Source organism: Phyllostomus hastatus, unplaced genomic scaffold, assembly GCF_019186645.2.
Source record: "Phyllostomus hastatus isolate PE091 unplaced genomic scaffold, TTU_PhHast_1.1 phas_scaffold_21, whole genome shotgun sequence".
NCBI classification, from domain to species: Eukaryota; Metazoa; Chordata; class Mammalia; order Chiroptera; family Phyllostomidae; genus Phyllostomus; species Phyllostomus hastatus.
The window spans coordinates 38,372,933-38,399,770 of record NW_025334017.1 but is presented as its reverse complement, the minus strand read 5'-3'; the positions used below and the strand labels follow the sequence as shown (position 1 = coordinate 38,399,770).

Genomic DNA, 26,838 nt, shown 5'->3' with positions numbered 1-26,838 from the left:
TCTTGTAAAGGACATTGGAGGAATTCAGCTCATGACCTTGGATAAACCTTTCCTTTATTCTATTTTATCTCTTCATCACAATACCTGGAACCTTCAAGAGGACAGACGTAATAAGCTCTCTCTTCCTATTGTCCCCTCAATGCCATGCCAAGACTCTAGTCGAGTCCTTTAGACTAGACAGCATGCATCGAGTGTGTGTGCTGTCTCTACTAACCCCCCATTCCTGCGCTCCTGGCAGACATTATTAATTGATCACAGGGCTCTTTTTTTGTATATATATAAATTTTCTTTTCTTTTTAAGATTTTATTTTTAGAGAGGGAAGGGAGGGAGAAAGACAGAGAGAGAAACATCAATGTGCAGTTGCTGGGGGTCATGGCCTGCACCCCAGGCATATGCCCTGACTGGGAATCGAACCTGCGATGCTTTGGTTCTCAGCCCGAGCTCAATCCACTGGGCTACGCCAGCCAGGGCTGATCACAGGGCTCTTTACTGGGAGCTGGGAACCACCCTCTTATCTGCAAGGAATCTTGGACATATTTCAAGTGCCCCAGCCTACTAATGGGTGAACTGCAGCCCAGTGAGGGGAAGTGACTGTCCTCAAAGTCACATGGCTGGCCAGAGAGTCTCCCCAGTGTGGTCCCTCTTCTCCCCTGTAGCCCCAGCCCTGTGAAGTGTCACCATTCCTGCTGGGTCCGCTGACTGACATAACAAATTCCCCCACCCAGGACTGTGTGTCTGCACCAGGAAGGCCGGCCAGCTGCTGCCACACCTTCGGAGGACCTGTTACCTCCAGGAACTGAGCATTGTGAAGGATTTGTCTTCTCTGTCTTGTGTTGTGGCCTAACGTGGAGTCTTTTCTGCTCTTGAGTGCATCTGATAAAGAGGAAAAGGAGAAGACAGGCTCCTAGGAGCAAATGAGTGGGGCTGGGGTTTCCTTTATTAGGGCAGTTGATTCCTCCCATCCAGGGGGCACGGAGACATTTTGGTTGTCACACTCAGGGTCATGCTACCATCACCAAGTGGGTGTGAGCCAGGGATGCTGCTACTTCACACAACGCAGGGGACAGCTGACAAGAACCACCTGGTCCCAGATCCGAGAGTGCCGAGACCGAAGAATGCTGGCCTAGGGGGCTACTGACCCTCACCCACGGGGGAGGTCCAGTCAGTCCCCTGCCTTCGTTCAGCCCCTCCGCTCAGCAAGGAATCGTTGCCTCCACCTCCTCAACTCACTCGAACATTTCTCAAGACTTCAAGGTCTCTCGTGATTCCCACCTGCATTCCCTGACAATTCCTCCTCTGCGCCTGCCAGGTGCTGGGGGCTCTGTCTCATCTCCCCCACGGCATTTCATCCCTAGAATGTACAGTGGCAACAAAGCCTCCATGCCGTCAGAACCAGCACAGCTGCGTTCAGATTGTGCCTGCGATACTATGTGACCTTGGGGAGGTAACTTCCCTGGGCTTCATCTTTCTGTGCACATAGCAACAGCTGACCTTTATGGGACATGTCCAGTGTACCCGGTGTTCTTCTCAGCGCCTTGCACATGTTAACTCACTCAATGCTCACAGCAGCCCCATGAGTCTGTGCTACTACCAATTCTCATGGACGAAGGAAACTGCAGCACAGAGGTCGGGTACCTAACTTGCCCAAGGTCACCTGGCCAGCAAGTGGCAGTGTTGGGACCTACACACGGGTGGTCTGGTCCTGGAGTCCACCTGCTAACCACTGGACCTTCTGCCTCTTTCACGGGATGAACCCCAAAGGGCGTGAGATCTAAGGGAGAAGGCCCGGGCAATACGTGACCCAGCCTTGCCCTATATCTGCTCCGCGTTTTAGCCTAAGGCAGCCCCAGTGTTTCTTTCTGAGCTTTTCACAATGGCCGATGCAGTTGAAAGTTTACAGCGTAGGAGCCTGTCAGACACCACCCTAGTTAAGCGGTCAGAGGCGTCCTCATCCACAACGGGACACACCGAAAGCTCGAGCCACTTGATAGGAAGTGACAAAAGGAGAGCACAGCGTCGCTCCTGCGATGTCCCTGCTTAAGATGCATGACCTGAATTTGGACTGTATCATAATGGCTGGTTTAAGTGAGAATCCCCTTCTGTAGACTGTGGGCAGTTTGGGATGGGAGAAGGGGGTCACCCAAGTCATGGCTTAGCTTTTTGGACCTCTCCACCCAGTGCCTATCCCAGGTTGGGGCTGGCAGGGAGTCGGCACTCAATCAAGGCTTGTTAGGTGAGTGGATGGCTGAGAGCTCCTGGGGCAGAGGCCAGTTTGTGCAGCAGAGCTTGTCTGGGGGCAGCCAAGGGCTGGGGGCCCAGGACCCTGGAGGGACAGGGTGCCTGGAGGGACAGGGTGCGGCCTCTCAGAGCAGCTGCCACCCTCTCCCTCCCCCATCCAAGCCTGCAGCGGCATGAAAATTGTACAGTCTCATTACCCAGTGACCTGAGACATGCAATTACGTTGAAAATTAGTTGGCATAATTAACTAGATGGATGAATAGCTCGCTGTCAACACCGATCAATCCATTCTGCCTGTAATCAGCCCAGTGCAGGCAGGCAAGGAGCCCCGACAGCTGCTGCTTCTGCTGGCAATTGAGGACATAGGGTGGGAGAGGAAACGGGTGCCCAGCCAGGCACCCTAAACCCCGCCCACCCACCCATCCACAGGTCCTTCTACAATTGTTTAGCAAGGGAGACCCCCAGGGCTGTCTGTAGTGGGCTCATCCTCGGTACCCAGGAAAACCACAGCGTAATTCCCAGGGGCCCAGAGGGGCAAAGTCCCTTTGTTCTCCCCTCTGCCCTGCTTCCGAGTTCCGGTCCATCACTCGAGACTTCTGGCCTGCAGAACCACCACGGGGGCTCCATTTTGGGGCTGGCAAATTTGCAGGAGCTTTTAAAAATTAAGATGTAACTTAGACGCAGCAAAATGTATCCGTGTGGTTGTACGGCTCTGTGAGTTTTCAGAGACAAACACAGTCACGTAACCATCGCCACGATGGGGGACACAGACTATTTCCAGCATCGCTACAGTTCCCGAGGCCTTGCTGGTGTCACACGCTTCCTCCATTCCCCAGCCCCTGGCAACCCCTCATCTGTTATCTTCCCTAAACGCTGGCCCATTCCTGAGTGTCCTGTAAGGGAATCATATAGTGAGGGCCTTTGAGGGCTGGCTTCTTTCGCTCAGCACAGGCGCTTGGGGTCCAACCGCATCATGGCTGCGTGTCTGTGGGCAGCTATGTTTTACTGCTGAGGACTATGTCACTGCCCAGATGCACCGAGGTCTGTGTATCCATTTCCCAGTTGAAGGACAAGGGGTTGTTTCTAGTTTGGGGTATTCATGAATAAAGCCACTATACATATTAACATACAGGCTTTTGTGTGAATATGAGTTTTCATTGTGCTTAGATAAATACCTAGGAGTGGGATCGCTGGGTTTTGGGGGGGCGTGTAGATAACCTCATAAGAAACTGCCAAACTGATGGCTGAAGTCCTGTACCATTTTGCATCCCGCCAGAAGTGAGTGAGACTTCCTGGAGCTCCACCTCTTTGCCGCTGCATAAGCTTGAAAACACAGTAACATGCATAGCTGGTGACAGCGGGGGCCCAGTGCATCATCAGTGGGGCCGGGTGCCAAAGGGAAGCCCAGGGCCCCTCGTTCAAAGCAAGAGGGAGAAGTGGCAGTAACAGTATTAAGATAGAAAGCTTTTTCTTTTCTGCTGCAGTTTTTCTGATGACTTCTCAACTTCTCATGGTGGTTTTTTTTTTGTTTGCTAGTTCATATGTTAAGTAAAAAAAAATTAAAATTCAAAACTATGAACATGAATTTCGCCGCGTATCTTTATATGGTGCAATGCCATTTTAAATGCAAATATGAGAGCGTTTAACTTGTATGCAGAGTTTCTGAAATGACACAGTTTGCGTTTTGCCTGTATATGCAAACATGTTTCATTCTTACCAGAAAGTGGAAATGCCCCACAAAACGAACTCAACTGTTTTTATTTCACGTCTTCATATGTACACATTCTGCCTGCACGGTCTGCTTGGGGCTTCCTGATGAGCAAGAAAGAACAGAAAAGAGATGGAACTTTTTCTCTTTCCTTCGAGGTTATCATTTTCAGCAGGAAGAGGCTCGCCCACACCGGGAAGGGACACAAGTGAACAAGCACGTGGTAGAATTCTGTGGTCGTTCACGTTTCTTAAAACGGAAGAAGGGACAACTCTGGGCAGTGGGCACACAATGTAGTACACAGATGATGTATCATAGCACTGTACACTTGAAACCTGCACAATTTGATTAACCAGTGCCACCCCAATGCTTTAATTTAAAAAAGGAAGCATATAGTAGAATTCCTTGGCCATTCACGTTTCTTAGAACACCATTGCTCTTTTCTGCATTTGAAGCAAACTGGTTCCAGCAGACAGTGTGACCTCTTGAGTCTGTGATCACTCCGACCTAGTTTTGTTTTTTTATACTTTTATTACGTAGTTATATTTTATTGATTGTGCTGACCTAGTTTTAGAGGTAAGGTGCTTGCCTCTCTTCATCTCGAGTCCCACTGACCTCCCACCAGTCACGGGTCCGCAGGAATTCTGTGTCACGGGGCGCTGCGCCCGTGGGAAAGCTGCAGGCCAGTGGCTCAGCAAGGACAGCAGTGCACACGTCTCTCTGCTCACACTACCTTTGGCTTCCATTCACAAAGCCCAGGTTCAAGGTCAACTCGTGAAGAACTTCAAGTTGGTGTCAGCAGACCTCTAAGCCCAGTGAGGGGCCCTTCTGACCACAGAGCCCGTGTGTCTGCCCCGGCGGGGGGGAGGGGGGGAGGCAGGCTGCAGGTAGCGGATGATAAAGTAAGACAAGTGGAAGAGGCTCATCCCAGGGACATCTGCTCTTTAGCTTCTTCGAGATGATTCTCATGACGCTTATGGAGCTCTGGGTACAGGTCACCAAATGGTCAGAAGCTGCACAAGGTGGCCCTGGGCCCGGAGGGGTGATCGGAAGGGCCCTCCCCCCACACTGGGCTGGGGAGCCCTTCCTCCCCAGAACTTTCCTTAGAGTTTCTTTCTTCCGAAGATAACTCTGTTGGCTTTTGCCTTTTGTTTTGTGGCTATTACAGATTTATTATAAAAATTGGGGCAAACAAGTAAAAATAAACAAAATAAAATGCATTAATTGCAATGAAAGAAAAAACAAACAAACATCTTCCATAGTCACACCACTAGACGTTGTTAACGTTTTTGTGTGTGTGGTGGCGAGAGTGCAGATGTAATCCCCTGGGACCCCCTGCAACCTCCCTCCAGTGGGCTTCTCTGTGGCATCTGGGAAGCTCAAAGTCCTTTCCCCAGGCCTCCCCAAATCCAGCGCTCCGTGTGGTACCCCAGCTCTGGCAGGATTCTGAGCACCCTCTTGTGACTTGGATGGAAACTGTGCTCAATCGGCGGGCCCCATGCAAGAATTTAGTTCCTCTGCAGCAGTAGCTTAGGCAAAAACATGTCAGAGGTAGGCGGTGGTGGCAGCAGGAAGTTCTCCACCGAACGGTCCATGGCGTGGCTGGGCATCTTCCTGGTTGGCTGGTCCTGGCCTCTGTAGCATCCAAGTGTGGGCCCCCAGGCCTCCTGGAAGTTCTGTAATGAACTAATACTCATCCTGTAACAAACCCCTTTCAGCTTAACCAGCTAGCATGGATTCTGTTGTCTGCAACAGAGAACTCATCCTTGGAACTCCAGCTTAAATCTTACTACCTCCTCCATGCCTACTTAATATCTCAGTGAGGAACCCATTCTGGGCTCACCACTTCGATCCCAGTGGCTACCCCATGAAGCACTTGGTTGAATATCTGTTGGGTGAAACACAGGGCCATCTTCCGGTAGCCCCTGCCCCATGGGAGAGTGGAAGTACCAGCTTCAGCCATTTCTGTGGACCAAGTGGATTGTTTTCCTTCTACACGTACTGCCCACCCATGCCAGCCCTTGTTGACTATTTCCCTTTGCAGAGAAAAGCAATGTTCTAGAAGATTCTGGATTGCACCCCTCTTTGGCTCTATGGACTTAAAGACTGTAAGGGTGAATCAGTTCACTGTGGCCAACTCCCTGCTTCCCTTCAATGAGCAAAAACCTGCTCTGTGTGATAATCAGGGACAAATCTCTGAGTAGAAAACGACCCACAGGTTCATGATGACAAACTCTGCATCATTCATTCATTCCACTCACACTTACTGAGTGCCTCCGGGGCATGTATGTGTGAGGTGCCCAGACCTCCCGGTAAATGCCCCTTTGTAATCAGACCTTTTCCCTTTAGCCATCAGACTGTCGCTAAAGTAGTTAAAGTCTCTAAGCCTTAAATCATGAGCCAGATGACGCTACTTCGCCACAATGTGGTTGTGCAATTTCAGGCACAAATGTCATGTTTGAAGTATAGGTGCGGGAGCAGATTTGGGTGATAACATTTGGGAGGATGAATGTTTAAGCAGCCCAGCCCCTGGATTCCTGACTCCCGCGGGTTAGAACCACGGCGCCCATTAGCCCTGTGAAGGCGCGGCCTCGTGACTCTGGGTACCTAACACAGTCTGGGGGGCCAGGACATACAGGGCGGCCCCTGTCACTGCCATTACACCTGTTGGAACTGAAAGCAAAACCACTGTCCCGTTCCAGGGCTGTGCAGGGTAGGGGCAGGCCTAGCTCCTGGGGGCCCCAGGGCTGCTGGGACCGCACCCACCACCACCTGTCTCACCTGTCAGGGGGGCAGAGTAGGAGAGCCTGTGGGGTGAGTGCTGTAACCCCTTCCTCTCCCCCGGCTAGGGGCCCTCGCCGTCCTTCCCACCTGTATGTGGAGAGTGGGCAGCGGCCCTTTCTAGCCAGTTCATGGGAAGGCCCATTTGGTTCCTGGATCAGAGTCCGTGTGTCTCTGGAACTAGGGGGCAGGTCTTCGATCAGACCAGCAGTAGGGGACACAGACCCGCGCCAACCACAGTCCCTGGGAGGCAGACGAGCAGTGACAGCAGCGATGAGAAGCCTTTTCCTCCATCACCAGATGCTTGGGCCCCACCGCAGGCTCTGCACAGCCGACAGCACAGCCTGTGGGCGGTGGTCCCCACGGTCCGGTGGGAAAGACCTTGAACTGGGATGAGCATTGAGGTCAGGGGAGTAAGAGCCATGAGAGTCCGGGGCAGAGAGGCTGCCCTGGCCCAGGGGAACCTCCCTGAGATCCCGACAGGCAGGCCCTGGAGGAATGAGCTGGGGGAGGCGGGAGGGAGAGTAGAGGTTGTGTGGGGGGTGGTGAGGGGTGGGAAGGGGTGACCTCGAGAGGTCAGAAGTCAAGGGGGCAGACAAGGGCTTCGGCCTGTATCTCAGCGATGGCGGAAGCTACTGGTGCTGGCACACAGCACCCAGACGAGGCCAGGTCAGCACCTGCAACAGCTCGCTCTGGCCGCACTGTGGTCAGGGGTGAGGCCTTCCTTCTCAGAGCTCTGTCAGCACCGTTCAGAGCAATGACTCTCAGAACCTTCCAGAAACAACAGGCTGACTCACACATCCACACGGCCAGTCAGAATGGAGCGGGGAGGCTGTGGCCTCCGCTGCCCTGGATGGAGGACAAAGAACAACAGGCTGCTTCCCACGGGGCGTGTCTGTGGAGCTCGGCTCCCTCCCTCCCTCCACGCGGCCTCTCTGAACCTCCCTGGACTTGCCCAGCGGGCTGCGCCCTGGCCTCTGGCTTGTCAGAGCCAGAAAAAGGAGATGAGACACATGGCCCTCAGCCAAGTCCTACCACGGCACTGAGTCCTGCTGGGAAAGGGGCCCGGCCAGCGAGGCCTCTGCCCCCTCCTGAAGCACCACCCGCAAGCCCCCCCACCCCGCCCCACGGGCCTTTCTCCCCAGCCCCCTGCTTCCCCAGTGACCTTGTCCCTCACCCAGCCTCCTGACCCCCTCTGCATTTTGTATGTGTTTCATCACCATTTTTTTAAGGCAGAGAGAACTGGGAGAGAGATGACAGTCATGGTGAGCTTGGGGTCTGGAAGCCCCTCACCCTGACGTCCTCCAAACGGAGCAGTGGCAGCTGAGAACTGTTTGAGGAAAGGCAGGTGCGACCTGCTTGTGACCCGTGCCAAGCAGGTGACATGGTGACCGTGGGTGCGACTGCGACGGAAGTGGAGGGCGAGGTGGGGGTTGAAAAGAAAACTTCGGGCTCCTGACAGCCAGGAAAGCCCCAGCGCAGACGTCTCCCGCAGGTCCGGGGCTCCGCCCTCAGGCACGTGGGCGAGTCCCCGGTGCAGCTGGGGGGCCGCCGCACGCAAGTGGGCCAAAGTCCGGGTCCCTAAGACCTCCGCCATCGGCCAGGTGCACTGCGGGAATGCCCGCTTCAGCACTCGCTCCTGGAATCAGATGTTCCGGAGTCAGAAGACCGAAGACCTGGAGCAGCTCCGGCTGCGGCAACGGAGCACCACTGACTGGGGACTCCACCAACAGAAATGTGCTCCCTCGCCGTTCGGGAGGCGGATGTCTGCGGTCACGGTGTTGGAAGGCTTGGTTTCTTCCAGGGCCTCTCCTTGGCTTGGAGGGGCCATCTTCCTCCCGCATCTTCACTTGGTCTTCCTCTGTGTGTCTGTGTCCAGTCTCTGCTGTGGCTGCAAGCAACGAGGAAGGTCTATGTGTACGGGCAGGAGGAGAGTGCACAGCTTACTGTTGATTGGGGCAAGTAAGTCCCAGGACAATATGATGCTGATCTCAGTGATTCCCTCCGGAGAGGAAACGGGATGAGGGGCGAGGGTGGTATGAGGGGGACTTCGTTTACTTGTGCATGTCTGCACGTGTGGCCAATCTGGTTATTCTCAGTTCTTCTCTCCCTCCCTTGCCCAGGCTTTGCAGCCTCTCCCGAGATGGGCCAACTATATGAGTATTTCCCTGCACCATTGATGCTGAACTCAGCCAGGAGACTTGCCTTGGCCAATGGAGTTTAGATGGAGCTAATGAGAGCAGATGTGCTCCCTTGGCATAGCTTGGTCTCTTGGGCCGTTGTGACCTTCGGTGAGAAGAACATACCCTGGGAAAGGGCTGGTCGCAGGACAATGTGAAGACATGGGCAGAGCTGAACCCAACCTCAGCCCGGAGCTAGCTCAGCCTCCCACACACCTGTGGCAAGGAAAATGCATGCTTACCTTGAAAGCACTATGCTGAGTGTGCTGAGTGAAGCAAGCCAGACACACACACGCACATAAATATTGCATGCTTCTATTTGCATGAAATATCTAGAATAAGAAAATCCACAGACTGCATATTACAGGCTACAGGGGCTGGGGGGAAGGGGGTGGGTGGTTATTGCTTAGTGGGCATAGAGCTTCCACTTGGGGGATGGAGAGGCTTGGAAATAGATAGCAGTAATAGTTGTACGACATTGCAAATGTACTAATGCCACTGAGCTGGGCACTTAAAATGGTAAAGTCCATGTTATACTTATTTTACCACAATGTAAAAAATAATAATGTAACACACCAAAACCATTGAATTGCATACTTTAAATGGATATATTGTATGGTATGTGAATTATATCTCAATGAAGCTATTAAAAACATGTTTGTGGTTAAGCCATTAAGTTTGGGGTGATGTGTTAAGTAGCAGTAGCATGGCGATAGCTGACTGATGCGGTGGGTATGCGTGCATTGTATCAGGAGCACATGTTATGTGTGTAATCCAGAACACGCAAACAGAATTTACTGGGCTCTCCCCAGCAGGCACCTCCTTCCTGTTTTCCCTCCTGGTGGTGGCAGGCACCAGGGTGATTCTGAACATTGCTCATCCTGAGTTGTGGTGACTGGCTTCTCTCTTTACCCTGGCTGTCCCTGCAGAAGGTGTCTCCACTTGGCTCCCTCCTCTGGGTCTCTGCAGCCATCGGCCAGGACGCACTCTCATCACCCTGGGTCTGGATTGCTTTGTGGGCTTCCCAGGGGATCTGGCTACCTGCGTCCATCCAGAGCCAGGGGAGAGGACTAATTTGCAACATGTTTCCATTAAGTTACCCTGCTCAGCCAGCCCTGAGCCGGTCTCCTCATGCGCACACATGTCCTTTCCACTCTGTAAAATGGGCTTACAACAGCCTCTGCTGCCTGTCATATCACAGCGATCCCCATCAAGTGTCAGCTGGACCAGGGGCACGGACTGGTCGCCTGGACAAAGGGCTGCTGTAGGCGAGTCAGGCTGCTGCTCCCTCCTGCGGCTCCCCAGCCTTCGGGGTCTCACTGCTTTGGTGTGGAAACCTCCAGCACTGCAAATCAAGTAGGGGAATGTTCAATCCAACACATTGGTTCAGAAGTTGAGAAAGTGAAAGACCCTGTGACTCATCCGTGTGGCTTCCATTGACAACTGAAAGAGGACCTCATCAAGTTGATAGAGAGATGAGATGTGGTTTTTTTTAGGGTATAGCTTGAAATTGTTTAAGAAATTGAGTTTTAGTGCTGAAACATAATTTCTTCCATGTCCTTTTATTTCTTCATCTGAAATTCTCAACATTTACATCTGTAAATATGAAATAATACAATAGCATTAATACTGCATCCCATCTTGTTCTAGCAAAAAGTAACAGGTGGCCATGGATATGTGAGCTAAGCAGGATTAAAAGGTGAATCGATTTCATGAATATTTATTTTTAATAAAATTCTACATTTTTAGCCCTAGCTGGTGTGGCTCAGTGGACTAAGTGCCAGCCTGCGAACTGAAAGGTCGCTGGTTCAATTCCCAGTCAGGAGGGCATATGCCTGGGTTGCAGGCCAGGTCCCCAGTTGGGGGCCACGTGAGAGGCAACCACACACTGATGTTTCTCTCCCTCTTTCTCCCTCCCTTCCCCTCTCTCTAAAAATAAATAAATAGAATCTTTAAAAAAATTTACATTTTTACATTTAATAATTATTCTTCAAACTATAAATAGATTTATGTTTTTTAATTGTATACTAATATAAATAACAATATGTCAACTAAAAGAAAAATCTGACACTCAGAGACTTATGTTCACAGAAAACAGGTTTCAATTTAAGTATATCATTTTGTTGCTGAGAGGTATGTTGGGGTAATTAGTAATCATTCCAGCATAAAATAGGTATTATATAAGAATAAAATTCTGTAGGGAAAAGTAGACTAGAAATATGAGTTGTGGGGAATAAATGTAAACTTAACAAATATATAAGAGGAGCTAATTTATGTATATTTAAACTTTTTAAAATTGCTTTTTAGAGAGAGAAAAGGAGAGAGAGAAACACCAGTGTGTTGCCCCACTGTATTTAGGAATTCATTGCTTGAGTCCTGTGTGTGCCCTGACCAGGGGTGAAACCCCAGGACCTTGGTGTGTTGGGATGACACTCTAACCAGCTGAGCCACGTGACCAGTCCTAATTTGAGTGTATTTAAAACAGGCTGTGGCTTCCATGAAATCCACAGGATGTTTCGATTTCATTGGATGCATGTTAAAAATCATATATGCAGTTTAAAAAAATCATCATATGTAATATATTGGAAATTGCACCCTTTGCAACTAATTTATAATGAGCAAGTTGAGATACCAACTGACCATCACACAAGGAAATGCAAGGAAATTTTTCAAAATTATCTTGAGGGGCGTAAAGGGGGGAAACACTTTTGGGTCGTGCCGCTGGGGATGCGAGGCCAGCGCAGCCTGACTCAGGATGGAGGCCTGCCTGTTGCTACCAGAGGCTTGAACTTGGGCAGGTCACTCTGAGTTCGGCATCTGTAAGTGAAGGGTCTTCCTGACAGTGACTGCAGCGCAGGAGGCGGAGCCCTGAGATCCTGATTGCTTGTTTGGAGGAGCCGAGAGAGCCACAAGGAGGACTGGATGGGGCAGGCGCAGCCTTTGTTACCCACGTTACAGGGAGCACGGTCGGGGGCGGGACAGGGAAGCAGGGCCACGCCTCCGTGTCTCAGATAAAGGAGGCACGTGTCCTACCCGTGACTCTAAACAGTGTTATCTCCGTGTGTATGTGCAGAAAGAAAAGGTCAAGAAGCAGTAACAGGACTGGAAGCCACCCCCAAAAGGGGATAAGGAGGGAGTTTACAATCCACTTCCAAAACAACACATTCCTTCTGGCCAGGGGCCCTCTGGCCAGCCCTGGGTCACCTGGTGGTGGAAGAGCCATGGCCAGCACGACCCTCCGGTGACGGTTTTGGGTTTTTCTCAGAGTAAAGGAGCCGAGAGGAAGACTTGCCTTCTTCCCCCAGATAAGGGGTGGGGGAGCAACTGAGGGAAGAAACAGCTGTTAGGTTCGGCAGAGAAGGGGGCCTTTGACCCGGCTGAGGAAGGCAAGGAAGGCAAAGAAGCCATCCCCGTCACAGCCCTATCAAAGTTACACCGAAGCCACAGAACAACCGTCATTCAGAACCGCCTGAGAACTAGCTGAACGGAAACCCATTCAGAGATTTAAAGAAGAAGCCACATCAAGACTGGTGGGTGGGGCGGAGACGTGGAGCTGGCGGGTTCCACACCCACCAGTGACAGATAAAAATCGCAAGGGGTATCTTGGCTGCTGAGGTGCACCCAAAGGAGCAGGGGGTCCCAGCCCCACACCAGGCCCACACCCCGAGGTTCCAGTGTTGGGAAGGGGAGTCCCTGTAACTTCCAGCTGTAGAAACTGGAGGGACTCGAGGCTGAGGGAGACAGAGGACTCCTGGAGTCCCAGGCAGTTGCTCTTCAAGGGCCAGCGCTCGGACTTCACGGACTCACGTGCTCTGAGTTCCAGCACCCGGAGAGCAGCAGCTCCAAGGGCGCCAGGACATATGGGGAGGAACTGAATTGTCTGGCATCAGGACCTGGCAGAAGCCATTGTTCCTTTGATGAGTGCTTCCTTCAAAAAGCCACCAGGTTGTCACCATATCTGAGTCTCCACCCCACCCAATAGTCAGGTCTCCTGAAGCTGTTCCCAGTGGCTTTTCCAGGCTACGTAGCCTGTGTTGGCATGCACTTCAGACTTTGCTAAAATCTCTCAAAGGCGCAGCATCTGGCCTCAGCGTGCCTCATTCCTCTTGCTAAGTGGCCTCAGGCCCAGCACTACCTGCAGCCAGCTGTGGTCTGCAGATTGGCCTCCCCTGGGTGGGCACCTCCCAGCCCAGCCCAAATAGCAGCTATCTACAGATTACTTTGCAGCTCTAGCCTGGTGCACTTGGGGAGAACATAGGCAGTGGCTGACTTTGGGCTGCACCTCCCAGAAGGCCCCAGAGCCAATGCACCTGGTAGACAGCTTCAGATCATGTCAGCACCCCATAACCCCCTCCACGGGGGACGTGCTCAAAGGGTGAGCTAACTGGGCACCAGAGCCCTGCTGGAGTAAGTCCTGCTTTGTCAGTGGGCCCTGCACAGCTGGTCTTATTTGGTGGTGGCAGGCAGTCCTTGCAGCCAATTGGCCTGGGGTTAAACCCCTCCCTTTCATGTGCCAACAGCAGTCAAGGCTCAACTACAACAGGAGGGTGCGCACCTGGAGTGCCCAGCTTGGGTGACTGGGGAGGCCGAGCCACTGGAGCCTGCAGGACACCTGCTACCTTAGGCCATCTCCCAAGCCCAGGAGACGAAGCAGCTCTACCTAATAACTTTGAAACAAACACAGGGCGGCTGCCCACTTGAGGAAACAAGCATGACCGAAAGCAAAGAAGAGAACAAAGCTCTGGAAAAAGAACTCAACAAAATGGAGACCAGAAATTTACTAGATGCGGAATTCAAAGCACTGGTTATAAGTATGCTCAATGAACTTAGGAGAAGAGTAGGTGAACTTAGAACTTCAGCAGTGTAGAAAAAGACTTGGAAACCGTAAAAAAGACCCAGTCCACATTGGCCCCTGGTCAAGGCCTGGTGCCTGCTGCGCAGCATGGGGCTCCACCCATGGCAGGCAAGGCTGCCCAAGTTGGGGTGAGTGGCCCTCCCCCAGCCCAGGTAGGGGCCTTGGCCCTCAGAGGGCAGCAGTCTCCAACAAACTCCTGGCTGGAGTGGGGTCCTAGAGTTGTGGGGGTCTACACTTTGCCGAGGAAGTTCAAACCCACCTCTGTGCACCTCAACACCAGGGCCCATTGACTGCCTTGCCAGGTCTACGTGGAACATGCATGCAACCTGAAAACAGCAGCGGCCCCAGGGGCTGATCACATATCTCATCCCCAAGCAGCTGCTGCCCACACTGGGCCCTGTGCTCCGGAACTCAAGGAAGATCCAGTTCCATTTCACCCACAGGGCCCCAGAGATGCTCAAACACTTCCACCACCTCATTGGCCAGGGCTTTGTGGGCAATGTGTACTTCCCCCACACGCCCACCCCACCCTGGCAAAGTGTGCCTACTTGTGCTCCTGTGCATACAAGAAGATCATCGTGGGCCTCATCCCCTCTGGCCAGAGCAGCATCACCAGCAGTTTCTGGCAGGTCCTCCTGAACCACAAGCAGGTTCAGCAGCAGAAGCTGGAGCAGCAGCTCGGGATGCAGGTATGGCAGGCACCGCATGGGCTGGGGTGCATTCTGGAGGACTGGCCAGACCCTGGAAGAATCTGCTCCAGCTGTGTCTGCAGCAGCCTGAGCCTCAGGGCACTGTGGGAACCTCTGAAGCCTCAGAGCAGCCACAGCCAGAGGCTGCTGCCCCGCCCTGCCCCACCCCGCCCCACCCAACAGGTACTGCCCAAGGCCCTCCCTGAGCAGCTTCCAGCACGCCCCGCTCCAGGACCTATCCTCCAGTCCCAGAAACCTGGGGCCAGACCCCAAGTGCAGAGCCTCTTCAATCCATGGCTGCCCCAGACCAGGGTGCCCTCACCTCAGGCCTCCCTCCACCACCTCCAGCTACCAGAGGTACCTGCATTGCTGCCCCCACCACACCAGGGCCTGGCACAGCCCTTGCCTCCTGGCCCCCCTTCTGCACCTGCCGCCCACCCAGTCCTGGCCTGCACAGCTTCCCCCACGGGCTCCACTGCAAGGTCAGATGCTACTGAGCTTGTGGTCTGGAACCCACTCACCCTGGCTCCCTCCAAACGGGGCAGGCTGCCCCCCCTGCCCCTCCCTGGCACCTTTCCCAGAGCCTCCAGTCCAAGGAACCCCTGGTATCGAAAGGACTCTCCAGCCTCTGTTCTTCTCACATCCAGTCCAGGGACAAACCAAAGCTGGCTAGGGGATGATGGAGACCCCTCTACGCGGGTCCCAGGGCTGCCAGGCAAGGCCAGGACTGGGAGCTGGATGTCACTGGCCAGAGTGGGAGCCCCAGGCAGGGCCACCCCACACCAAAGCCTCTCCTTCCTCTCTCTTTCCTTCCCCTCCTCCCTCTTTCCTCTCCCTTTTCTTCTTCCTAGTTCCCTCAGCTTTTTAAAAATTTTGAGTAGGAAATAGAGGAACATAATCCAGCTATTTTTTCAACTATTTAAAGGTATACAGTGAAAAGTCTTCATCCCAGAAAAATATCAAATTCCCAAATTGAGCAACATTGTATAAAATACCTGATGTGTCCTTAAAAACTGTCCAAACAAGGTCATCCAAACAAGGAAAGCCTTAGACAGTGTCACAGCGGAGGGAGCCCAGGGAGGCGTGACCACTACGTGTGATGTGGGTCCTGGAGCAAACAACGGGCATTTTGGGGAAAAGAAGGAAATCTGAATCCGGACGGACTTCCGCCAACAACCTGCCAAAGCTGGTTCATTAATTGTAACAAAAGTTCCGTATTCACCTAAGATGATGATAGTAATAAGGAAAACTGGGGGTGGGGTTTATGGGAACTCTATCTGCAATTTCTCTGTAAAGCTATGATTGTTAAAATAATAAAGTTTACTTTAAAAAAGCCATCATCCTTCTGTGTCCAAGTGTACGGTTCCCACTTCCCCACACATATTCATCGCTGACTTGTCGACCTTAGGTTCCCGTGTATCCTTTCAGGGGCTTAGTGTGCAAACACTAGCAAATGTGAGTACCTGCCCCTGACCCCCTTTTACAGAAACGGGGGCACCCTCCCCCACCAGCTCTGCCTGGCTTTCCTCACTCATTGGTCTCGGGCTTAGAGAGTCCACTGTTCTTGTTTACACCTGGAAAAACAACATTCTTGTGGCCAGTTCCCTGCTTATGGACTCCAGCTGTTTCTAATTACTTAGCGTTCTGGCATGACTTCTGGGAATAGCCGTGGCCAGGATGAGTCTAAATGTATGAGAATAAAACTCTGTGGGAGGAAGTGGACTAGAAGTGTAAGTTTGGGGGAATTAATATAAACTTAATACGTGATCAAGAGGAGCTAATTCATGTATATTTAAAATAGGTTATGGCTTGTATGGAATTCATGGGATATTTCAGTTTCATTGGATGCATGTTAAAAATCATATAGGCAGTTTTATTTATTTTTTAATTAGCATATACAATGTATTGGAAATCACATCCTTTGTAACTGTTTAAATTTATGAGAAAGTTGAGATATCAACTGAACATGATGCAAGGAAGTGCGTAGATATCTTTTAAAAAAGATTTTATTTATTTATTTTTAGAGAGGGAAGGGAGGGAGAAAGAGAGAGAGAGAGAAACATCAATGTGCGGTTGCTGGGGGTCATGGCCTGCAACCCAGGCAAGTGCCCTGACTGGGAATCAAACCTTCCATGCTTTGGTTCTCAGCCCGCGCTCAATCCATTGAGCTAAGCCAGCCAGGGTAGTGCATAGATATTTTTCAAAATTATTTTAAGGGGTGTCAAAGTGAGGAAACACTTTTGGGAACTGCCGCTGGGGATGAGGGGCCAGCGCAGTCATCTGGCTCCGATGGAATCCTGCCTCCGGTTACCAGCGGTTGGAACTCGGGTTGCACCTCCCTGTCACTGCGCTTGCGCGTGTGCAAGTGAGGGGCCACTGTCATACTGACCCCTTCAGGTTGTTCCGAGAATACAGGAGCCCGGAAGAGGGAGTGCCGTCATCCGTCCCCCTCCCCCGGAGCGGGAGGGGAGGAGCCACTGCGGAGGGGAACACCTATCAGGCTGCGGGGAGGAGGGGACCTTTAACCCGGCTGAGATCTCGGGGACGCGATCTCGGACACAAAACAGGAGCCTGGCTCCATCAGCCTTATCAGAATTGCACTGAAGCTGCAAAAACAGGCGTCGTTCAGAACCGCCTGAAGTCTAGCGGAATGGAAATCATGCAGCTAGAGGTTTAAAGAAGAGAGCACATCGAGACTGGTAGGTGAGGCAGAGACGACGAATCGCTGGTCCCACAGCCACGTGTGGTGGGTCAAAATCGGGGGGGTGGGGGGGAGGATATCTCGGCTGCAGAGGTCCCCCTAGAGGAGTGAGGGTTCGCAGTCCCGCACCAGGCCCCCAGCCCCGGGTCCCAGTGCCTGGAAGAGAAGTCCCCATAACTTCGGCTGCAAAAACCAGCGGGACTGGCGGCTGAGGGGGACTGAAACGCTGCTGGAATCTCCGCCGTGCCCCTTAAAGGGCCGGCGCTCGGACTTAATCCGACTCACTTGCTCTGGGTTCCAGCATCGGGAGAGCAGCTCGAAGGGCGCCAGGGACAAATGAAAAGGAACTGAACTGTCTGGCGTCAGGACGAGAGCTGAGGCCGAGAAACTCTCTCCCAGACAAAAGTGCTGGCAGACGCCATTGTTCTTTGATGAGCCCTTCCTCCACAGAGCTGGCTGGCGGGCGCCATATCTGATTCTCCGCCCCACCCAAAATTGGGCCTACGCAAACTGTTTGCAGTGGCTTTGCCATAAGAATGGTCTCTCTGCACTAAAGACCTTGCTAAAATTTCTCAAAGGCGCCGCATCTGGCCTCAGCGTGCCTCGTTTCTCTTGCTAAGTGGCCCCAGGCCCAGCACTACCTGCAGCCAGCTGTGGTTTGCAGCTTGGCCTCCCCTGGGTACCTCCCAGCCCAGCCCAAATAGCCATCTGCAGATTGCTTTGTAGGTCTAGCCTGGTGCACTTGGGAAGAACACAGGCAGTGGCTGATTTTGGTCTGCACCTCCCAGGAGGCCCCAGAGCCAGTGCACCTGGTAGACAGCTTCAGATCATGTCAGCACCCCATAACCTCCACGGGGGGCATGCTCAAGGGGTGAGCTCACTGGGCACCAGAGCCCTGCTGGAGTAATCCTGCTCTGTCGGTGGGCCCTGCACAGCTGGTCTTATTTGGTGGTGGCAGGCAGTCCTTGCAGCCAATTGGCCTGGGGCTAAACCCCTCCTTTTCATGTGCCAACAGCAGTCAAGGCTCAACTACAACAGGAGGGTGTGCACCTGGAGTGCCCAGCTTGGGTGACTGGGGAGGCCGAGCCACTGGAGCCTGCAGGACACCTGCTACCTTAGGCCATCTCCCAAGCCCAGGAGACGAAGCAGCTCTACCTAATAACTTTGAAACACACAGGGCGGCTGCCCACTTGAGGAAACAAACATGACCGAAAGCAAAGAAGAGAACAAAGCTCTGGAAAAAGAACTGGACAAAATGGAGACCAGAAATTTACTAGATGCGGAGTTCAAAACACTGGTTATAAGTATGCTCAATGAACTGAGGGGAAGAGTAGATGAACTCAGAGAGAACTTCATCAGCATAAAAAAGGACATGGAAGCAATGAAAAAGACTCAGAACACAGTGGCCCCTGGTCAGGGCCTGGCGCCCGCTGTACAGCCTGGGGCTCCGCCCTCAGAAGACACAATGGCTGAAGAAGGGGTGAGTGGCCCTTCCCCAGCCCAACTAGGGGCCTTGGCCCTTGGTGGGCAGCAGTTGGCCTCCAACAAACCCATGGTCTGGAATGGGGTCCTGGAGTGGCACAAGAAGCCCAAACCCGGCTATGTGGACCCCAGCACCAGGGTGATGCGGTCACTGCCTTGCCAGGTCTTTGTGAAGCACAGTGAGAACTTGAAAACAGAGCTGTGGCCCCAGAAGCTATACATGCATCTGTTTCCCCAGCAACTGCTGGCGACGCTGGGCCCCGTGTTCCGCAACTCGAGGATGGTCCAGTTCCATTTCACCGAGAAGGACCTGGATTGCCACCGAGACCTCTACCGTGTCTTGCGCAACGGTTTCGTGGGCTGCGTGCACTTCCCCCGCACGGCCCCCTGTGAAGTGCGTGTGCTCATGCTCCAGTACTCATCCAAGAAGAGGATCTTCGTGGGCGTCATCCCCAACGACCAGAAGGCCTTCGTCACCGGCCTCCGTCAGGCCATCATCAACTACAAGCAGGTTCAGCAGCAGAAGCTGGAGCAGCAGAGCGGGATGGGGGCTTAGAAGGTGCCCTGCCCTGTCCTGCCCTGCCCTGGGGCCCATTCTGGAGGACCGGGCCAGGACCTCGAATCTGCTCCAGCTCTGCCCGCAGCAGCCTGAGCTTCAGGGCACTGTGGGGGCCTCTGAGGGGAGAGCGCAGCCCCAGCCCCAGGGTTCTGTGCAGGCACTGCCTAAGGCCCTCCTGGACCTGTCCTTGGGCCCCAGAACCCTGGGTCAGCCACCAACTAACTGCGGAGCCTCCTCTTCAACCCCCTGGGGCCCCAGATCAGAGTGCCCCCACCACAGGCCTCTCTCCCCCATCTCCGCCACCAGGGGCTTCTGCATTGCTGCCCCCACCGCACCTGGGCCTGCTCCATTTGGAGGGAGTCGGGGTGAGTGGGTTCCAGACCCCCCAAGCTCAGTAGCACCTGACCTTGCAGTGGAGCCTGCGGGGAAGCTGTCCAGGGCAGGCCTGGGTGGGTGGCGGGGGCAGGAGCGGGCCACAGCTGGGTGGTTGTACTCGATTTGTCAAAACTCAGACTTGTATAGCAAAGAAGGTAAAGCTTACTCTGTGTAAATTTTAAAAGAAAAATTTATAAAGCACTTAAGAAAGGATCCTGATGGTGGAAAAGCACTGTCAGGTAGAGAGAACAACCCTTGCAAAAGACCTGGGGTGGGAAGTGCTTGTTCTGGGGGGGTCTTCCACACCCCCACTGGTCTTGGGCCACCAGTCACTCACTACTGGCCAGGTGTAGGAGCCATTGCCTGCAGGAGCCTCTGAGCCTGCCCCCCTGGTGGCCTGTGGCACTGACCTCCCGTTACTCTGGACTCAATTGAGGGCACCTGCTCAGACTCTGCAGCGCAGTGAAGAAGCACACGTGCGTTTCATTGTACCGACGTGATCAGAGAAGTCTTTGAAAACTGGTGGCACAAGTATTAGCGGAATGTGTGCACTGCCCCCTCTGCTCATGTGGTCTATACCTTCCACAAACAGGCTGGGGGTGCTGGTGGTCACCCCTATGTGGGGACCCAGCCAGGTACCTCGCAGGCAGGGTGGTGATGCACTCAGTGTCTAGACTCCGACCGAGTGGTGGCCCCTTTTTCTCCCTGGCGTCTGTCCCAGGACTTGGGGTCCGAGGATTCCCTAGTACCAAAAGGACTATGCTTGTTTTCTCTGCTTCCAGTGCAGGGACAAACCAAAGCCGCTGGGGATGGCTGCGACCGCTCCACACTGGGTCTCTCTCGGCTGCCAGGCAAGGCCAGGACTGGGAGCTGGGCGTCACTGGCCAGAGTGGGAGCCCAGGCTGGGCTGCCCCTCACGGAACCCTCCCCCTCCTGCTCCTTCCCCCCCTCCCTCTTCTCTGTTTTAATTTCTTCCTTTCCCCTCCCCTCCTCCCTCTTTCCCTTTTCTTCCTAGTTCCCGCAGTATAGCTCTTTTAAATTACTTAAATTTTTGAGTAGGAAATAGATGAACATAGTTCAGCTTTTTTTTTGACTGTTTAAAGGTATACAGTGAAAAGTCTTCATCCCAGAAAAATATCAAATTCCCAAATTGAGCAACATTCTATAAAATAACCTGACGTGTCCTTAAAAAACTATCAAGGTTGTCCAAACAAGGAAAGCCTTAGACAGTGTCACAGCGGAGGGAGCCCAGGGAGGCGTGACCACTATGTGTGATGTGGGTCCTGGAGCACGAAGGGCATTTGGGGAAAATAAATCTGAATCCGGAGGGACTTCAGTCAACAACCTGTCAAAGCTGGTTCATCATAACAAAGGTACCATACTCACGGAAGATGTTGATACGGGAGCCCGGGGGTGGGCTTGATGGGAGCTCTTATCTTTGCAATTTCTCTGTAAGTCTGTTAAAGTAATAAAGTTTATTTTAAAAGTCTTCATCCTTCTGTGTCCAAGTGTGCTGTTCCCACTGCCCCACCACACATTAATGGTTGACCTTAGGGTCTTGTGTATCCTTTCAGAGGTTTAGTGTGCAAATACTAGCAAATGTGAATATGCATTGCCCCCCCCTTCTCTCATTCATTGGTGTCAGGTTTAGAGAATCCACTCTTGTGTAGAACTGGGAAGGTGTTCTTGGGGCCAGTTTCCTGTTTATGGACACGAGCTGTTTCTAATTTCCAGCTCTGACATGATTTCAGGGAATTACTGGCCGTGGATGAGCGCTTATGGGACACCCAGTTGTGGGACTGCTGGACCCACGAGTTTGTAATTATGGGAGACAGGGACAGTGGGATTTGATTCACACATCAGTCAGCATTTCTGGGGCCTGAAGATCTGGGTGAAACTGCCGTGACCACCCGAGTTTTCAGTGGGCCCTGCAAGGATTCCTGAGTGTGTGCCTGTGGGTTTCCTCTGGTTCCTTGGCCTGGGCCTCTGCACTCCTCTGCCTGCAAGAAGGTCTTGGGGGCCTTAGTAACTTTGCCCCAAGAACACCTCTTAGTGGGGTTGTCCTGCCAGGGAGCAAGGGTGGGAGAGCTTTGTCCAGGGTTGGGAGGTTGTGGGATTCCCAGTGGGGACCGTGAGGGTGGCAAGTTCCACTCCATCCTTGAGGTTTGGGGTCAGTACAACTTGCCTGCATCCAGGACTTCTAAGGAGACATTAGGGTGCTCCAGGGAGCCAACCCCTCCACTAGCTACCTGGGGCAGGGGGTGGGGTGGGCTCACCTGCCCTGGATCTCACAGACCTCCCACTCCAGGGGTGTCCCCCACCTGTTTAGCTGTTCCCGTACTCCCAGGAATTCTAGGTGCTTCTTAAGATGACATTTTCTCTGCATCCTTACACTCGTTGCCATTAACATCCCACCTTATCTCCCAAATTCTGAGTGGTTTTAAAAACTCTCCCAGTACTTTATAATAAAAATTTCAGATAAACAGAAGTTGGAAGAATAGCATCATGAATATCCGTGCACCCACCACCTAAATCTACGTGGGCATATTACTACTCGCAGTCTCTGTCCTTAGGTCCGTCGACCCATTAAACCGTCTTATCTTTGGAAGCACTTCAAACGTGTGGACACCAGTACACTCCCCAAGGTCTTCTATAAGCCTGCCATTTTAAATTTACCCTTTTAAAGGTAAAATTTACGTACAGCGAAATTATACAAGTCCTAAGTGTGCCTCAGTCTGGCTGATTTTAGATGGTAGGAGTATTTTTATTTAATAATTATGTGTTTAACATGTGTTAGGGATAAAACCCACACAAGCTTCCTTCAAGCGTCCTTTAACTATGAGTGTATTTAAGTGAGCTGGGCAGAGGCCTGGAGGGAGGGGTGGGGATGGTGGCGACCATGGGGGTGGCGCTTCCCCGATGCTGGGGCTGGGTCTCGAAGGGCTGTGTCTCCAGGGGTCTTTTCCGGAGCTTCAGTCGCCTCTAGGACGAGCGGCCTTGGCCTGAAGCGCTGGGAGGAGCTGAGGACCCGTCTGGGGCGGGGTCTGCAGTGGGACCGAAATAGTGTGCGTATGGAAGTGTGTATTTTCAAATCACGGTGTTTCTGCGCAACCCCTCCAACAGTTTGAGACTGGGAGCGTATGCACAGGGTCCGGAACACAGTAGGTGCCCAATAAGTGTTTCCCGAGATCACAAATACTCAAACACTTTGTAAGCACTATATATATCTATATCTTTAAAAAATCAGTTTACTGATGCAGGGGTCTTGCCTTTTTCCTTTTCTACCCGTGCTACCCAGCGCAGCGCCGTCTGGCAAGGCTCAGTGTTTCTCGATTGATGAACAGACCCGCAGGAGGGGGAAGACCCGAGCGCGGGTGGGCGGTTCCGCCAGGGATCCTCCCAGGCAGGCGCTGGGGCCGGTAACTCTGAATCCTGCCCCTGAACTCAATTAGAAAAAGAAAGAAAGAAAAAGCACGGTTTTTTGAGCATGCGCACAGGACTGCCGAGACAGCCTCATTACAGTACAGCAGAAGCCTGCTTGTAGGTGCCTCGTTAGCGCAGTAGGTAGCGCGTCAGTCTCATAATCTGAAGGTCGTGAGTTCGATCCTCACACGGGGCACAATACTTTTCTTCCTCCGAAGACTGTAACTTCTGGGTCCGCCCTCTTGTTGAAAAGGGGCATTTTGTTTGCCCCTCTGTGGGACTAGGAGACACCAGGCGCCCTCACTTTTCCACTTTGGGGTCACCGGTGTATCAGTTGACGCTGGCCTCAGCCTCTACTTTCCGAAGTACCGTGAGCGGGGAAGTTTCACTGACTTTAAACCCCCGACTCTGCCGTGCTACTCCGCAGCCTCCCGGCTTTCTGGGCCCGGGTCGGAGAAGCGAACCTAAGGAGGGCGCATGACGTTAACAGGGGGCGAGACTCTTGTTAACGCTGCCCCGTGACCCCGTGCCGGCTGTGCCTGGACACAGCTGAGCCTCTTTGGAAGAACCCCATCACCACCACCACGTGCGGCGGCGGGGCTGCCAGGAGGGCCCACCCCTGCTGTCCCACGTCCCACCCTTGGCCTTCGCGGGGGACGTGCACAGCCCGGAGTTAGTGAGAAGTTCATGTGTGATGATAAATGCACTCCTACATTCCTCCCTTCCTAAGCCTTTGGGTACCTTCATCTACATCATGCCAGGGAAATTCTGCACTTCTCAACCTGATTACACAGAGGCCAACTTGAGTCCACGTTTCTGTCAAGTAAACTGCTAGAGCTCCTTGCCTGAGTGTGCCAGGTATCTTACTGCCTCTCAACTCAGATGCACTCTTTAGTACCTGCTCCCCAACACCCGACTGGATTCTTCAAGACCTTCTCTTAATGCGCCCCACGTTAAACTGTCAGTAGGGGGTGCTGGAGGACAGGTAGGGAGAAGGAGCGTCCCTTCTTAGCTCCAAAGCGGTTTTGATTATTCTTGCTCCCGTTTCATCAGTGGTGCAAGTGTGTGGGACCACCCAGGGGTGCTCTGCCCTAGCCGTGTGCTCAGAGCTCACAATGTCTTAGTGACTTCACAGTCTCAGCCCACTGACCACTTTACTGCAATATCCCCGCCCCCAGCATGGGCATGGCATATTCCAGGTCTGGTGCCAGCAGCAGAGCCCCGATGCAGTCTGAGCACCTGGTGTCTGCCACTCTTGGTTCACCTGTGCCCCAGTAGGTGGTTCCCTGTGGCCCTCTGGACATGGCCTGTGCTGGCCAGTGTGCACTCCACTTCGACAGCTCTCAGGGTTCTGATTCCCCGACTCTTAGGTGCTTTTCACCCAACAGCCTTGGGTGGCCTGCATCCCAGACGGAGACTTACTTCCTGAGACCTGGGGACTGTGGGCCAGCTCTGGCCCCGGCCACCCAGCAACCCCCTGCTATCCAGTGGTCTGCAACTACTTCCCCGATGAACTCTGAGCCTGAGCCTTGGGGGAGGGAGGGAGGGAGCCTTTTTCCGAGTTTTTCTTTACTCTCCCTCAGCCCTACTCACCCTTTAGAATCCTCACTGCATATTTAGTTATTAGTTTACTCTGTAAACTTTTCCTGTTCAAATGATCATGTGTCTTGCCTCCTGGTTGAACCCAGAGTGATAAGAAATTAAACAGTCCAGAATCTGTGATAAATGCACCCATACTCGTAAATCAAGCCTTTGGCAGTCCTTGTAAGTCATCATTACCGCTTCATCCTGCAGAGAAACTCTTAAGTGTAGTCAATGTGCACAGGGATTTAGCTAAAGCCCCAAATTTATCCAACACTGTGCAATTCACACCAAAGAGAAATGTATGAATGTAACAAATAAGAAAAGGCCTTCAGGAAACTCTCTGCTTTAACAAACTCAAGGGAGTGCTTGAGAGAAACTATTAGAATATAGCCAGTGTGGGAAGAATTTTTGCCAACCTCAAACTTTGTTGAGTTCCTAGAAAATTTAAATGGTAAAGAAATTGAGGTCAGGTGGAGGATAGAAATGTCCAGAAGCACGAAGGCACCATCAGGAATGTATTGCATGAAATCTGATAACATTTGAAATGTCAGCCCAAGCGCATGGGACCAGAGAGTCAGTCATGTGTCTGGAATCTGCTAAGGCTGTGACTTCATCAAGATGATTATCGGGAGAACTGCAGGCTTAGAGAAAACGGAGATCAAAAGAATCTCTTCATTTGGTTGAGGGTATGCGTAACTCTCTTGCACTGGATGAACAGAAACTTTAAAAAATATGAGATATTGTAATACTATAAAAAAGATGTATGTGTCGTTGCCAAACCAGTCGAGTAAAGGTGTGAACTCTAGTCAAAGAGGACCTGAACTAGGGGTCGGAAACTGGTAATATATACCTGATTCTGGCTGGCAGAATCACAGTATTTTATCTTCCAGTTATAGTCAACATTCATTATTAGTCTCAGGGGTACAGCACAGTGCTCAGACAATCATATACTTGACAAAGTGATCCCCCCAGTAAGTCTAGTACCCACCTGGCACCATACATAGTTATTACAATATTATCCACTATCTTCCTTATGCTGTTCTTTACATCCCTGAGAATCACACTTCAGACTTTGAATGCTTTCAGCTGAGCAAATTCTAGTTCACCGAAGTTCCCATGATACCCTACACACCCTTTCCCTCTGGGGACTTCCTGCTCCCAATCACACCAGCAGGGCGTGGGTGGAACTACCTGGACACCAACAGAAAATGAAGCTGGGGAAAGTGCTCTCAGGAAACCAATGTCTGGCATGGAACTTTGTTCTAAAGACACTTTAGAACTTTGACTGCTGGACAAAAAGAGCACTTTGCTTATTGAAAATATTTGGTTTATCATTAAGATGGCGTTTGGTGACAGCCAGAAAAAAGGATGCCTACGTGTTGCACATTACTCTGCGTCAAGCACTGTGCGGGCACTTTATGTACATTATCTTATTTAATACTCACATCAAGTCCATGAGTGACTCCCACCCCCCTTTTGGAAATGAGTTTGGAGAACTACTACTTCGCCCACGGTGATGGGGCAGACCGGCGCTGCGCTAGGGCGGGAGAGGGGAGAGGAGTTTGGCTTCAGGAGAAGCAGGCAGACTCCCGTGTTGGGAGCACGGTGTGCAGAGCTCGGTGGGGTCACACGCGGAGAGGAGACCTTGCTGCTGCTGTGGGGACAGAGGGCTGCAGTTTCGGCCACTCCACAGCGTGGGCGCTCTCGTCACCGCCAGGTCCCTTCTCTCTCGGTCCTGGCCGGACAGCTGTTGAGATGGTTTCCTGCTCTTTCTCTGTTTTATCTTTAAAATGAACCCCCATCAGCTAAAGTTACGGAGGTTTATGCTGGTTCTTACAACCTGAAAGAGCCTAACACAAGTTTTAATATGTGCAATTTTTTTTTTTATTGTGAGAAGTACCAGAAGCCACTCACAAGCCAAAAAACATAAGAATTTAAGGGAAAACATAATTTTCACACCCACAGTTTTCTATACAAAAGGTTGATTTTTACAGGAATTTAAAATAAATACTCTAAAAATCAGTGTCATTGATCGCAAAAGAGGTATTTCTGCCTTTGGCTCTGTCACGGTGACCAGCCGCCTACGTGGCCACAAGAGGCGGCGTCCGGCATGGGTGGCGAGCGCGGGCGGTGAGCCTCCGGCGGAGGGTCCTCACTCTCTCCAGCAGGTCTGGGTCCGGCGTGTGAGGACACTGGGTGTGTCTCTGGTTGAAAGAAACTTGAAGACAAAATGAAAAATGAACAATCGTTTAATGTTCTGAT

The 26,838-nt window shown here is 52.2% G+C and overlaps 2 protein-coding genes, 1 non-coding gene and 1 pseudogene across 3 annotated transcripts in view; 3 read left to right on the top strand and 1 right to left on the bottom strand.

Annotated features, from left to right (window-relative positions):
- The first annotated feature begins 7,350 nt into the window (after window positions 1-7,350).
- Window positions 7,351-14,949, top strand: LOC123833001 (annotated as a pseudogene).
- Window positions 14,950-16,960: 2,011 nt separating this feature from the next.
- LOC123833304 (mediator of RNA polymerase II transcription subunit 25-like) lies at window positions 16,961-21,062 on the top strand. The gene is made up of 2 exons (XM_045861436.1): window positions 16,961-17,151; window positions 18,169-21,062. Exon 2 carries the CDS (start codon window positions 18,358-18,360, stop codon window positions 19,189-19,191), a length of 834 nt encoding a protein of 277 aa, XP_045717392.1. The 5' UTR covers window positions 16,961-17,151; window positions 18,169-18,357; the 3' UTR covers window positions 19,192-21,062.
- Window positions 21,063-23,115: 2,053 nt separating this feature from the next.
- Window positions 23,116-23,188, top strand: TRNAM-CAU. The gene has a single exon. It is a non-coding gene; the product is annotated as a tRNA-Met (tRNA).
- Window positions 23,189-26,436: 3,248 nt separating this feature from the next.
- The window catches only part of TBC1D31 (TBC1 domain family member 31), a 49,799-nt gene continuing 49,397 nt past the window's right edge, over window positions 26,437-26,838 (bottom strand). Inside the window, exon 21 of the mRNA XM_045861101.1 lies at window positions 26,437-26,794. Coding sequence (XP_045717057.1) covers window positions 26,658-26,794 — 137 coding nt within the window. The 3' untranslated portion in view covers window positions 26,437-26,657. The remainder of the gene's footprint in view (window positions 26,795-26,838) is intronic.

What these genes read in the sequence shown, in the direction of transcription:
- LOC123833304 (XM_045861436.1), top strand. Translation starts at nt 18,358, where the DNA reads ATGACCGAAAGCAAAGAAGAGAACAAAGCTCTGGAAAAAGAACTGGAC.